The sequence below is a fragment of the Piliocolobus tephrosceles genome, chromosome 21 (genome assembly GCF_002776525.5).
Source record: "Piliocolobus tephrosceles isolate RC106 chromosome 21, ASM277652v3, whole genome shotgun sequence".
In the NCBI taxonomy this organism is placed as follows: Eukaryota; Metazoa; Chordata; class Mammalia; order Primates; family Cercopithecidae; genus Piliocolobus; species Piliocolobus tephrosceles.
Window position 1 is genome coordinate 2,498,769 of NC_045454.1, and position 15,372 is coordinate 2,514,140.

Below are 15,372 nucleotides of genomic sequence, written 5' to 3' on the forward strand. Positions count from 1 at the left end.
TAATTACATTAATATATTTATATATGAAAATATATAATGTATATATTTCCCTGTTTTTTACAGTCTCTTTGCTAACATGTATACCAGCCAGTAATATAAAAACATTCATTCTCTTTTTAATTCTTTGGTTACCTTTAGTATTTGCAAAAGATTTGTAAACATCTCTCATGATCAAAAAATGAAACTAATTTTGCCTCTTTCGATCCAAATTTTTTGCTCACCATTAGTGTAATCTTGGTATTTAATCTAGCTCGTTTAAATTATTGTCTTGTAGTACATCTTTCATTTCAAGGATTAGTTTGGGTAATGGTGTTCATTTTTGTTGCTGATTTGCTTCTCAAATTAAATTCAGTATGAATTCACTGCCAGTCATGATTCTTTGACTCCTCAAATCTAGTTTGGGTTTTAAATGTTGATTTATCTCTTAGATTGAGTGAAATATATTTTCAGATAGAAAAGAACTTTCTATACTTGAAAGTGTTTATGCAGTATTTTCTAAGTCTTTGCTTGTATGAGATTATTTTTTTAATCTAGTTTCGGCCATGAGCAGTAACTTGGCTCAGTATAAAATTCATGGACCCTATCCGTCTTAGTCTGTTTTCTGTTGCTTATAACAGAATACCTGAAACTGCATGACTTATAAAGAAAGGGATATGGAGGCTGAGAAGTCCAAGGTGGAGGGGCTGCATCTGGTGAGAGCCTTAGTGCTGGTGCGGACTCTCTGCAGGGCCACTAGTGAGTCACTGGGCATGCTGTATACAGGCTCAGATCTCTTTCCCTCTTTATAAAGCCACCCATCCCACTCCCGTAATAACCCATTAACCCATTAATCTAATAATCCATGAATTTTACTCTTTGTTCAAGGACTCTCATGGGCCGGCATTGTATTGATGACACACGGCACCTCTTTGAGACATGGTTGAAACAACATTACGCATCCCTGTTAGTGTGATTTCTCGGCTGTAAGCTGTCACACCAGCTGAGCTCTCAGATGAGTCATGATGACTTCTCTGCTGTCTGTTTCTGTGTCACAGGCTGGAAAACTGCCTGTTCACCTCCATCTGCTGCCAGGCCATGGCTTCCATGCTCTGTAAAAACCAACATCTGAGACATCTGGACTTGAGCAAGAATGTGATCGAAGTTGATGGTATTCTGACCTTACGTGAGGCCCTCTCAAGTCAAAAGAAGAGAAAGGAGGTCATTTTGTAAGTCTCCACTGGATTCCCTGTGCAAAACCAATCACCTAAGAGAAGCTCCTTGTAAAAAATGAGATGCTGGGCTGGGTGTGGTGGTGCATGCCTCTAATCCCAGCACTCTGGGAGACTGAGACAGGCGGATCGCTTGAGTCTGGAGTTCAGACCAGCCTGGGCAACATGGCAAAACCCTATCTTCTACTAAAAAATACAAAAATTAGCTAGGCATGGTGGTGCATGCCTGTAGTCCTAGCTACTCAGGAGGCTGAGGTGAGAGGGTCACTTAGGCCCAGGAGGTTGAGGCTGCAGTGAGCCGTGATCACACCACTGTGCTCCAGCCTGGGCAACAGAGTGAGACCCTAACTCTAAAAATAGAAAGTGAGATGGTGGACCTGGGATGCGATTGTTTCCAGTGTTGCTGCCATTCTGCTTTTGTTTCCTGGGGATTTATAGTTCCCTCCGTGTAGCTGTTCAAACCCCCAACTCCCACTTTTACCTAAAGGAACTGTTAACTGGGATTCACCTGTCTGATACCTTCTTTCTTGTCTTTGTCTTCTCTTTCTTCATTTCTTCACCTTTTCTTCCTGAACAACTGAGTTTGATGTTACCACTTACCAGCTACGTAGCAGTGAACAAGTCAATCTTTCTGAGCCTTGATTTGCTCATCCATAAAACTGGGATGGTGTCTTTCTCTGAGGAGATTTAATGATGACTGAAAGAGAAGTCACACACACGGCACTTTGCACAGTGCCTAACACATGTTTTCAATCAGTGGTGGGTTCCGGGTGAAGGATACGATTTTTCCTGGTGTATTAGTCATCTATTGCTACGCAATGAGTTACCTCAACGTTTAGTAACTTAAAGCAATATAAAGGCGTATTGTCTTACACAACTTCTGAGGGTCAGAAATACGACAGCGATATGACTGGGTGGTTGTAGCTCGTGGTATCTCCCGAGGTCTCAGTTGAGCCACTGGCTGGGGTTTGATGACGGCTGTTGAATCTGCTTCCAGGCTCACTTGTGTGGCTGTGGGCTGGGGGGGCCTCAGTTGTTCTCCCCCGAGGTCTCAGTTGAGCCACTGGCTGGGGTTTGATGACGGCTGTTGAATCTGCTTCCAGGCTCACTTGTGTGGCTGTGGGCTGGGGGGGCCTCAGTTGTTCTCCAGGGAGTTGCTCATGACGTTGCAGCTGGCTTCCTCCAGAACGAGAGGCTGAGAGAGGCAGAGGCAGAGGGAGACGGTGGCACAGAGAGATGACTGACAGCCCAAAACAGAGCCACAATCTTTTATTGCTTAATGTTGAAGGTGACATCCCATCACATCTGCCTTGTTCTATTGGCCTTACAGTCTAGCCCTGGTCCCGTGAGACAGGGAGCCAGCCAAGGGTGTGATTTACAGGAGGAGGGATCATTGAGGCTGTCTTGGTTGAACCCCAAGGCACTTCAAATTCATTCCTGAGCTCCTGAGAGCACCCCTATTCATTTTGACCTACTGCGTGGGGCCAGGGTGGTCTCCTAGGTGGTCAATTTCTGTTCTAGAGGTTTTGCCTCCTTGTTTCAGGGCTGCAAAAGAAAACCAAATGTAAGAAAACAAAACGTTGTTTTTACCCTTCCCAGGGAGAAGAAAGACAGTAATGAAGCGGATATGCTGGCAAGACTGGAGGGCCCTGCAGTGGAAAGAGACATCCTGAAGATAATACAGGACTGGAATTCTTAGCGCTGTGGTGAAGCAATAGGGATGAATCAACCTGGACCCTCTGGTGACTGATCTGGTGGCCCTCTGGGTATTTTTTTTCCTAATGAGAAATTGGGAAACAGTTGCCTATTTTGTTGACCGTCCTGAGTCTGGAATGGCTCCATTCGTTCTGGGAACTGGTGTAGGGCATGACCTCCAAATAACCCCATCAATGTTACGGAGTGTCATGTGTTAACACATAGATTAGTCACTGCACTGGGGCACCAAGGTAAGGCGAGTTCCACCCACATCTACTCCTGGCTACCAAAACGTCTTTGAATATGTCATGTAAACATCTCCTCTTGGAGATATGTCTTCATATCTTCAAGGGTATTAGAAAAATTTAATTAAAAATATGCATGAGTGCAATTGGAAATTTTTTAGAGTGTGATTTATTTACCGGTAGACTGGTCCATCAACTGTTAAGAAAGAAACTTGTTCCTTAACTTGTCTGGGGAAAGTGTGCACAAGGAACTTCTAAGTAAGATAATAAATGTAGCAAGTACTGGAAAAAGGAAACCACCTCATGTTTAAGGAGCTCTAAAAATGAAGTGTAACTCTTTTTCTTTTTTTTTTTTTTTTGAGACGGAGTCTTGCTCTGTCGCCCAGGCTGGGGTGCAGTGGCCGGATCTCAGCTCACTGCAAGCTCCGCCTCCCGGGTTCACACCATTCTCCTGCCTCAGCCTCCCGAGTAGCTGGGACTACAGGCACCCGCCACCTCGCCCGGCTAGTTTTTTGTATTTTTTAGTAGAGACGGGGTTTAACTGTGTTAGCCAGGATGGTCTCGATCTCCTGACGTGATCCGCCCGTCTCGGCCTCCCAAAGTGCTGGGATTACAGGCTTTGAGCCACCACGCCCGGCCGAAGTGTAACTCTTAACTTTTTAAGGTCCTAACTAACTACTACACTCTTAAATTAGTTATGGCAGCATTTAGAACTCAAAGATCTAGAAAGCAATCACAGTGGTTTTTTTTTTTCCCCCCTTCTGAAACAGCCATCTTTTTACAATGTAATGATCAAGTATCATTCAGGTTGGTTTCTTTCTTTCTTTTATTTATTTATTTATTTATTTATTTATTTATTGAGACAGTCTCATTCTGTGGCCAGGCTGGAGTGCAGTGGCACGATCTCAGCTCACTGCAACCTCCATCTCCTGGGTTCAAGCGATTCTCCTGCCTCAGCCTCCTGAGTAGCTGGGCCTACAGGCATGCACCACCATGTCCAGGTTATTTTTTTGTATTTTTTGTAGAGATGGGGTTTCACCATGTTGGTCAGAATGGTCTTGATCTCTTGACCTCATGATCCGCCCACCTTGGCCTCCCAAAGTGCTGGGATTACAGGTGTGAGCCACTACGCCAGGCCCAGGTTGGTTTCTTAATTCTGAAGAAATTTTATTTCAAAAGCCGGAGGAGTTGGGGTCCTCAACCCCAACCCTAGCAATCCCACTGCTAGGTATATACCCTGAATAAATCAGTAAATCAGAGAGGTATCTGCAGTTCCACGTTTATTGCTGCCCTGTTCACAATAGCCAAGGTTTCAAAGCAACCTAAGAGTCCATCAGCAGATGAGTGGACAAAGAAAACGTGGTACTTACACACAGTGGAGTACTATTCAGCCGTGAGAAAGAAACCTAAGTGTAGAAACAATGGTGTCATAGAAACAGCACACTGGTACTCAAGTATTGTTTTCTAAGTACCGCTCCTCATTAAAGGAACCAAGAATCTTCAGAGAAAGAGCTGACTCCACAGTTGGTGCTGGGAATGTACAGAATGGGTCTGGAACATCTTGTGCCAGAAGTCAGACAATGCTCAGAGAACAATGGGGGCCAGGCCAGTGGTTGGCACCTGTGTTCTCAGCACTGTAGGAGGTTAAGGTGAAGAGCTGCTTGAGCCCAAGAGTTAGCGACCAGCCTGGGCAACATAGGGAGACCCCATCTACATTAAAAATGTTTTACAAATCAGCTGGGCATGATGGTGCATGCCTGTGGTCCCAGGTATTTGGGAGGCTGACGTGGGACGATCACTTGAGCCCAGAGGTTCAAGGCTGCAGTGGGCCATGATGCATCACTGCACTCCAGCCTGGACAACAGAGAGAGACCTTGTCTCTGAAAAAAAATAATAATAATAATGGGGACATAGCAATGGGAACAAGGAGCCTGATTGAATGAGTTCTCACTGGCCAAATCTGGAATAATTTAATCATCAAACTAAATAATGGTAGAAATGTGGATGGCAGCTATGAGACCTCGGTTCTTGTCTTCGTTTAAAAGAATTTAAACAATAGACACACAGCAAAGGAGGTGCAGCATAGGGCAATTCATTGCAAAGGAAAAAGAATATTTTGAAAGTAGGCCAGGCGCAGCAGCTCATGCCTGTAATCCCAGTACTTTGGGAGGCTGAGGCAGGTGGATCACCTGAGGTCAGAAGTTCGAGACCAGCCTAGCAAACACGGTGAAACCCTGTCTCTACTGAAAACACAAAAATTAGCCAGGCATGGTGGCGCATGCCTGTAATCCCAGCTACTCCAGAGGCTGAGGCAGGAGAATCACTTGAACCCGGGAGGTGGAGGATGCAGTGAGCCAAGATTGTACCACTGCACTCCCAGCCTGGGCAATACAGTGAGACCTCGAAAGAAAGAGAGAAAGAGAGAAAGAGAGAGAGAGAGAGAGAGAGAGAGAAAGAGAAAGAAAGAAAGAAAGAAAGAAAGAAAGAAAGAAAGAAAGAAAGAAAGAAAGAAAGGAAAGAAAGAAGGAAAGGAAAGAAAGAAAAGAAGGAAAGAGAGAGAGAGCGAGCAAGCAAGCAGGGAGGGAGGGAGGGATGGAAGGGAAGGAAGAAGGAAAGAAGGAAAGAGAAAAAAGAAAAGAAAAAGAAAAGAAAGGAGGAAAGGAGGGAGGAAGGAAGGAAGGAAAGAAAGAAAGAAAGAAAGAAAAGAAAGAAAGAAGGAAAGAAGAAAAGAAGGAAAGAAGGAAAGAAGGAAAGAAAAAAGGAAAGAGAAAGAAAAGAAAGAAAGAAAAGGAAGGAAGGAAGGGAGGGAGGAAGGTGGCATTAGAGAAACCATCAGGAGTTGCTGAAACTGGTAGATGGAGACTCAGTGTACTCACGAGTCTTTAGGGTTCTCCCCAGAAACTATATGTGAATTACAAAGTAAGAGTAGTGGGAAAACAGGGCAGATGGTGCCTTAGCCAAGTGCTCAAAGTTAACATCACCAATAAGAAGACAAATGGATATCATGTGCCTGCGGATAGAACGTGCTGAGATAAACATGACAGGGCCTCAGTGACATGAAAGAACAAGAACACAAAGTCGGCAGGAACTATTTCAGATTCAGGAAGACCAACCTAGTAGACACACACACAAAAAAAAGTTGATAAAATTCAACATCAATTTATGATTTTTAAACAACACTTAGCAAACTTGGAACCGATGGTGACTTTTTTAATTTGAGGAAGGGCTTCTAAAAAATTACTGCTAACATGTTTATTGGAGAGCAGTGAAAATTCTTTCCCTAAGATAAAAATGAGACAGAAAGAAAAGGAACCAGCCACTGTCACAACTTTTATTTAACTTTGTACTGGAGGCCCTGGTCAGTGTAACAAGGCAACAAGAGGAATAATAAATACAACATTATAAAGATGGAAATAAAGCTGTCATTTTTCACAAACAATATGATTACATATGTAGAACAAGAACTGATAAGCCTGGTAAACCAAGGGGATTAAAAAATAACAAAAAGTGAATTTAATAAGATCCTACACACAACAACTCGATATATGAAAATAAAAATGTATTCCTATGTACTATTAAGCAGTTTTTAAAAGCATAACAAAATTTCTTTTATACTGGTATCAATAATCTCAAATAGGAATAAACTTAATAAAAGTTGTGGCCAGGTGCGGTGGCTCACGCTTATAATCCCAGCACTTTGGGAGGCCGAGGCAGGCGGATCACCTGAGGTCAGGAATTTGACACCAGCCTGGCCAACGTGGAGAAACCCCATCTCTACTAAAAATACAAAATTAGCCGGGCGTGGTGGTACATACCTGTGGTCCCAGCTACTCCTGAGGCTGAGGCAGGAGAATCCCTTAAACCCAGGAGGTGGAGGTTGCATTGAGCCGAGATCGCACCATTGTACTCCAGCCTGGGCAACAAGAACAAAACTCTGTCTCCAAAGAAAAAAAGAAAGAAAGAAAAGATGTGCCTTGGCTAGGCCCAGTGGCTCACGCCTGTAATCCCACCCCTTTGGGAGGCCAAGTGGGAGGATCACTTGAGCCCAGGAGGTCGAGGCAGCAGTAAACCATGTTTGCACCATTGCACTCCAGCCTGGGCAACAGAGTGAGGCCCTGTCTCAAAAGAAAAAAATAAAGAATACCTAATAAATAGAGAAATATACAAACTTCATGAATAGGAACACTGTCTTTCAAAGATAACAATTTTCCTCGGCTGTATTCATAAAGTTATTGCAGTGACCATAAAATTCCCAAAGTACTCTAGTGGAAATTTACAGGCAAATTCTAAAGTATATGAAGAAAAGTGGCCAAGCACGCCTGTAATCCCAGCACTTTGGGAGGCCCAGGTGAGCGGATCACAAGGTCAGGAGTTTGAGACCAGCCTGGCCAACACGGCAAAACCCCATCTCTGCTAAAGATACAAAAAATTAGCCAGGCGTTGTGGCAGGTGCCTGTAATCCCAGCTACTCGGGAGGTTGAGGCAGGAGAATGGCTTGAACTGGGGAAGCGGAGGTTGCAGTGAGCTGAGATCATGCCATTGCACTCCAGCCCAGGCAACAGTGCAAGACTCTGTCTCAAAAAAAAAAAAAAGGAAAAAAAAAAGAAATGCAAAGAGTTCAGGATAGCTAGCACAGTATGGTATTTTCCATGCATTTAATTAGAGATTGGAGAAATATACTTGGGAAACAGAATAGAGTCCAGAACAGAAGGTCACAAACATGATCATGTGACTTCTGACAAACCAACACTCCAAAAGACTAGGAAAAGGGTAGTATTTTAACAAATGGTGTTAAATTGATTGGTCACACATAGAATAAAAAAATCTGAATTCCTACCTCATACCATACACAAAATTAATTCCAAGTATAGTATAAATCTAAATGTGAAAGGAAAGACGCTATACTTTCTAAAAGTGAACTACTCAGAAGACATTCATGACCTAAGGAGAGACCATAAATTTAATATGTGTTCACCATAAATTCTTCAAATTGAATTTTCAAATACATTTGGCCAGGCACAGTATTTCATGCCTGTAAATCCCAGAGCTTTGGGAGGCCAAGGCTGGTGGATCTCCTGTCGTCAGGAGTTCGAGATCAGTTTGGCCAACATAGTGAAACTCCCTCTCTACTAAAAATTCAAAAATTAGCCGGGCGTGGTGGTGCACACCTGTAGTCCCAGCTACTCAGGAGGCTGAGGCAGGAGAATCCTTTGAACCCGGGAGGCGGAGTTTGCACTGAGCACTCCAGCCTGAGTCACAGAGCAAGAGTCCACATCAAAACAAACTAAAACTGAATACACTTTATCAAAAGTATAAACTTCTGTTTCAAGATTGCTAAGGGAGTACATTTCAAGTGTTCTCACCACACACACAAAAATAAGTATTCAAGGCAACGGATGTGTTTGTTCGCTTGATTTAATCATTTAATAATTGTGTACACAGAAGATCACACTGGACCCCACGAGAATACACAATTATAATTTGTCAATACACAAAAAATAAAAAAAGCCAAGTGCAACTTCCGGATTATGTAAAATAAGGGCACCCAACACACACACACACACACACACACACAGTCTCTCACACACACACAATCTCTCACACACCGTCTCACACTCTCACATGCACACACACTGTCTCTGTCTTGCACATTCTTTCTCACACACACACCCTCTCACCCACACATACACTAATTGCTCCGGGACAGCCAGCTGAAGGCTGTTAGCATCCGGGCGCCCTGAGCGCAGGTGTGTGGGGTCAAGGCAGCCTCTTGGCAGCAGCAGCACCTGTAAAGGATGCACACAGGTGCAGAAAAGTGCCTGTTCCCTGGGGCTGGTCGTTCAGAGCAGGTTGCAGCCAATAGGCAGCAGCAACATCACAGGCTCAGGGCTCCCCAAGGATGATCGCCTCGTGGGCACGGAGCTGGGCGTGGCCTTCTTTTTTCTGTGATTGCCAGTTGGCCCAGAGCAGGACCTGCTCTCTTGGAGGCGAGGTGTGAAGTTGGTGAGTATTCCTCCTGTCCTGCTCCCTGTCCTTCCCGCTTTCGTTCTCCACTGCTGATGATAAGAACCTGCATATTGAGCTTACTAGGGGCCCCCACCCTCTCCCTTTTGGCTGCTCAAAGCCCGGGACCAAAGGGTTCCTTGAAAGAACAAAGTCCAGTTACCCCATTTTGCTGTAAAGATCTTCCTCTAAAACCTCATATTTACTTGGGATATTTAGGTAAGTCTCTCGTCCTTTCCCAACATTCGGTCTAAAATACAGAGGGCTGGGCACAGTGGCTCATGCCTGTAAACCCAGCACTTCGGGAGGCCGAGGCAGGTGGATTATCTTGAGGTCAGGAGTTCAAGACCAGCCTGGCCAACATGGTGAAATCCTTGTCTCTAATACAAAAATGAGCCGGGCGTGGTGGCAGGCGCCTATAATCCCACCTTCTAGGGAGGCTGAGGAAGGAGAATTGCTTGAACCCAGGAGGCAGAGGTTGCAGTGAGCCAGGGACACGCCACTGCACTCCAGCCTGGGTGACAGAGTGAGACTTCATCTCAAAAATAAATAGAATACAGAGTAGGGGTACTGCGACTTGAATGTCAGGGTTAGCGAATGTGTGCATTTAGTAGGAGTCTGGGGCGGGGGTTGGGGGGTGTTACGGTGCTAATTGTGCTAATAATATGTTAACTGTAACTTAGTTACTGAAACGCCGTATAATTCTGACAGTGTAGTTTGTCCTGTTTACCAAGGGGGGAAGCTGAGCCCCAAAGAAGCTAAATGGCTTGCCTGGGGTAGAAAGCGGCAAATCAATATTCAAAACTGGGCCTGAGACTTGGAGCCCTGTAATCTTAACTGCTTCTTTCTAATCATTCAGGACACCTGCGTAGAAAGATGTGGTGGGAGAGGTATGGTCTGTAGAAAAAGCATAGCAACAAAGTGCTAGCTTAGGGAAGTCACTCATCCTCAGAAAATAACCTCAACCAGCAGCCTTCCTTTACCTCCCTCAGGCTGTAATCTTCCCTGGACTTGAATAACTTCTCCCCAACTCCTCACCCAACTGACTTCACTCAGGAGAAAGTGACCGCGTCTAACCCAAATTAATCCCTACACCATCCAGTCACCTTTCTCTGGGGCTTGATTAATCAGTTCAAGGGAAATACCGGGCGTTATAATCCCGTATGCATTAATGCACTTTCCCCTAAAACAGAGCAACCCAGTCAACATCACAGAACCTCAGCTTCGAACTCTGGAGTGAGGACGGTGATGCCCTTTGTGTATTAATATGCCATGTAAGGCCAGACGCGGTGGCTCAGCCCTGTAATCCAGCACTGTGGGAGGTCGAGGCAGGCAGATTACCTGAGGTCAGGAGTTCGAGACCTGCCTGGCCAACATGGTGAACCCCTGCCTCTACTAAAAAAAAAAAAAAAAAAAAAAAAAAAAAAAAAAAAAAATTAGCCGGGTGTGGTGGACACCTGTAATCCCAGCTGCTCGGGAGGCTGAGGCAGGAGAATCGCTTGAACCTGGGAGGTGGAGGTTGCAGTGAGCTGAGATCGTGCCACTGAACTTCAGCCTGGGCGACAGAGCAAGACTCCATGTCAAGAAGAAAAACTATCTGTGCTACATAAAGTTGAAATGCTTTGAGTCACCTAAGGCAAGATACAGACAAGAGTCTTTGTCACCTTCTTGCTGCTGCTACCTTTATTCTCAGCTCTGAATGTATGAACATGCTCAGTCACCTCATCCTAAAAATACAATCACCGTCCCCCACCATACTCATTTCCTTACCCACCCCTGAGGTTTTTGTTGGTTTTTACAGCCCTGGTTCACTTCTTGGTCCTCCAGCCCCTTCAAAGGATTGTGCAGTGCGGTAAGGCAAATGTTTAATTCAAATTATGTATATATAGAAGTGTTTACATATGACAATCCGAAATTCATTCTCAAATAACCTTCCCCTCTTAATTTCATGGCCTACGTTGAGAGTCTTTGTCTTCTGTGTTTTGCTTTCAATTTCCATGTATCCAGGTGCTTTTTGTTAACTTCGAAGGGGGGAGAAAAACCTAGAAAATGTTAATTGTTCTGTGGTTAGGATGTAAGCTTTTAAACAGGTGCTCAGAAATAAGTATTTTTCCATTTACCAATGACCAATATTGTCCTTAAATATAGGAATGTGTAGAAAAGCTTTTTTTCTTGCTATGATTCTATTTTGAGCAACACAGCACATAAACTTCAATGTTCTGTCAGTGTTGACGTGTACCTAGGTGTTTGGTCTTCCATGGATGGGTCATGGTAAGAATACCTCTTGTTTTGGTGAAATTCATTTATGTCTACTTAGCTTCTACTAAAATGATTTTTTAATGGGAGGTACTTTTTAGTATTTGGTGATTTGGGTTTTGTGTGTGTGTGTGTGTGTGTGTGTTAAGATGGAGTCTCTGTCACCCAGGCTGGAGTACAGTTGCACAATCTCAGCTCACTGCAACCTCCACCTCCTGGATTCAAGTGATTCTCCTGCCTCAGCCTCCTGAGTAGCTGGGATTACAGGCGCCCGCAACCAAGCCTGGCTAATTTTTGTATTTTTGGTAGAGATGGGGTTTCACCATGTTGGCCGGGCTGGTCTCAAACTCCTGACCCAGGTGATCCACCCACTTCAGGCTCCCAAAGTCCTGGGATGACAGGCGTGAGCCACCGCGCCCAGCCTTTTTCAGTATTAATTTGAAAGCAGCAATACGAGAAGGTGTGGTGTGAAGTGTGTCCTTCCCTGCCCCCCTTAGTGTCTCCTGCCTATTTTCTGCTCCTCACCCAAAGGTGTTGTGCGCATGTGTGTGGTGTTGAGAGGTTTACAGGTGGGGCATATTTCTGTGCTGATCCTTGTGCATTTTTAAGGACGCAGGGTACTTTGGTGCTTAAATCAATCCACCTGCTATTAAGCGACTCCTAAATGGTCTTCAGTCTTGCTGTTTTACACAAGGCTGGGTCTAATATTTGTCTTTAAAATGGGTAAAGACTGCCAAAGTACCGTCCAAAAAGATGGCACGCATTTACACTTCCACTAATGCAGGAGCACTTTTTCCTTCACCCATCACAATGCAGGGTCTGGTCATGCATCGTGGACATTGTCAGCCTCACGTGTCAAACGTGGTACATCATTTTGGCTATTATTAGTAATAACGTTGTTTTTTAAAAGTACATTTAAGAGTCATATGCAGTTTTTTCTTTTTCTTTTTTTTTTCCTCTTTTTTGACAGTGTCTTACTCTATGTCCAGGCTGGAGTGCGGTGGCACGATCTTGGCTCACTGCAACCTCTGCCTCCCGGGTTCAAGGAATTCTCCTGCCTCAGCCTTCCGAGTAGCTAGGATTACAGGCACGTGCCACCACACCCAGCTAATTTTTGTATTTTTAGTAGAGACGGGGTTTCACCATGTTGGCCAGGCTGGTCTCGAACTTCTGACCTGAGGTGATCCATCTGCCTCAGGGTCCCAAAGTGCTGGGATTGCAAAAGTCATATGCAGGTTTTTAACTGTTCAAAATCCTTCTAATAGGCTGGGCATAGTGGCTCATGTCTATAATCCCAGCACTTTGGGAGGCCGAGGCAGGTGGGTCATCTGAGGTCAGGGGTTCAAGATCAGCCTGACCAACATGGCGAAACCCCCCCATCTACTAAAAAATATACAAATTAGCCGGGCGTGGTTGTGGCTGTACCTAATTCCAGCTACTGGGGAGGCTGAGGCAGGAGAATCACTTGAACCCAGGAGGTGTGAAGGTTGCAGTGAGCCAAGATCACACCACTGTACTCTATCCTGGGCAACAAAAGCAAAACTGCATCTCAAAAAAAAGAGAAAAGAAAAATTCTTTTAATATACTGAGCTATTCATCATTATCATGGGTTAGAAGAGCTGTTTACATAATGCATTCCTTGTCATAGTCTCAGATTTATTTGCAGCAGTTTTTTCAAGGGGACTTGAAAGATTTCTTTTTCTGGAGTGAGGAGGGTACTGTATTGAATTAATCTGTCATCTTGTGTCTTTTATACCATTCGATTGAGATCTATTCCATTTGCTCATTATTTGGGGGCTAAATGTAAAGTAGGAATTCATGGACATAAATATTTCAAAATTTAGCACATCTGTGTGCAGCCCCAGGCAATGGTGACATCCTATCATAGATGTTGAAGTCCAGCCTGGACATCGACAGAGTGAATAACATTCTTTTTAGAGTTCTCTTGTCTAGTTTTGGCTTTTCATAGAGTTTCTTGTCCTGACAAAAATAGCAGGACTTCTTGGATGATGATACGCTGATGAAGGATCGTTGATGTGCTGGGAATCTGCCTCTACCTCACCACATCAAGCCTTTCATCTAGCAGCAGCGTTTTAAAGCTCTCAAAACAGATACGCCACTTTTCTAAATTGCGCAGGTTTTTTACCTCTGTAGTTGCTGTTCATTTGATCTCTTCATGCTTAACTGGTTATTAGATTTTGTGTGAGATTTTTATAGTTATATTTGTTACCAGCCCTATTTAATAACTGCATATAATTTTAAATTGTTCAAGTAATTTATGAGGCATACATACCAATGTTAATTTTCACCTATGTTCCACTTTTATGCCTCTACTTTATCTGTTTTCCTACCAAATATAAATTAGGTAAATATAAATAATAGTGAAATATCAAATACAAAGAAAAGTGGAGAGAGTACAAAATTGAACAGCAGTGCTGACAGCTAACTTTACCTTTTAGTTTTGGGGGTACATGTGAAGGTTTGTTACATGTACACTTGTTTGTTACACAGGTAAACTTGTGTAATGGAGATTTGTTGTACAGACTGTTTGATCACCCAGGTATTAAGCCCAGGACCCAATAGTTATTTTTTTTCTGCTGCTCACCCTTCTCCCACCCTCCACCCTCAAGTAGACCCCATTATCTGTTGTTCCTCTCTTTGTGTTCACGTGTTCTTACTGAGCTCCCACTTGTAAGTGAGGACATATAGTATTTGGTTTTCTGTTCCTGTCTTAGTTTACACTGGATGATGGCCTCCAGTTCCATCCATGTTCCCGCAAAAGACATCTCATTCTTTTTTATGGCTGCATAGTATTCCATGGTGTACATGTACCACGTTATCGTTATCCACTCTGCCCTTGATGGGCATTTAGGTTGACTCCATGTCTTCGTGATTGTGAACAGTGCTGCAGCGAACATTCGCACGCCTGTGTCTTGATGATAGAATGCTTTATATTCCTCTTAGTATATATACCCAGTAATGAGATTGCTGGGTCCAATGCTACTTCTGCTTTTAGCTCTTTGAGGAATCTCCACACTGCTTTCCACAATGGCTGAACTGGCTGACACCCCCATCAACACTGTGTAAGCATTCCCTTTTTTTCCCCGCCACCTCAGCAGCATCTGTTTTTTGACTTTTTGATAATGACAGCTAACATTCTTACGGGTTTCTCTGTAGGGCTCGTGTGTCAAATCCAGTCCTTTGCCAATAAAGATTTATTGGAACATAGCTTTTCTCCTTTGTTGAAAAATTGTCTACAACTACTTTCATACCACAGGAGCAGCTAAGCAGTGGTGGCAGAGAGCAAATGGCCCCCAAAGCCTAAGATGCCTGGCTCCTTTCAGGAGATTTGCTGACCCCTGATCTTTGTCAAAAATATGTATACTCGCTGCAGTTTTTCCTTTATTTCAGTTAACACATAGCTGTACATATTTATGGGAGGTTTTGTTTTGTTTTTTGAGATGGATTTTCACTTCTGTTGCCCAGGCTGGAGTGCAGTGGCGCAATCTGGGCTCACCACAACCTCTGCCTCCGAGGTTCAAGCGATTCTCCTGCCTCAGCCTCCAGAGTAACTGGGATTACAGGTGCCTGCCACCACGCTTGGCTAATTTTGTATTTTTAGTAGAGAGGGGGTTTCTCTGTGTTGATCAGGCTGGTCTTCAACTCCTGACCTCAGGTGATCCACCCGCCTCGGCCTCCCAAAGTGCTGGGATTACAGACATGAGCCACCATGCCCCGCCCAAGAGTGATATTTTGATACCTGTATACAGTGTGTCATGATCAAATCAGGGGACTTAGCATATTCATCACCCCAAACATCTGTGTTGTGAACACTCAATCCTCCCTTCTAGCTTCTTGAGAATAGACAATAAGTTATGGTTCACCATATTCACCTGCAGTGCTGCAGAACACCTGCACCCATTTCTCCCGTCTACCTGTAATCTTAGCACCCATGAGCCTTCCCC

At 44.1% G+C, this 15,372-nt stretch overlaps 1 protein-coding gene across 1 annotated transcript in view; it reads left to right on the plus strand.

Moving 5' to 3' along the window:
- NLRP8 (NLR family pyrin domain containing 8) overlaps positions 1 to 10,237 on the plus strand; it is a 45,635-nt gene extending 35,398 nt beyond the window's left edge. The window contains exons 9-10 of the mRNA XM_023184419.2: positions 1,035 to 1,205; positions 10,150 to 10,237. Coding sequence (XP_023040187.1) covers positions 1,035 to 1,205; positions 10,150 to 10,237 — 259 coding nt within the window. The remainder of the gene's footprint in view (positions 1 to 1,034; positions 1,206 to 10,149) is intronic.
- Positions 10,238 to 15,372: the final 5,135 nt, after the last annotated feature.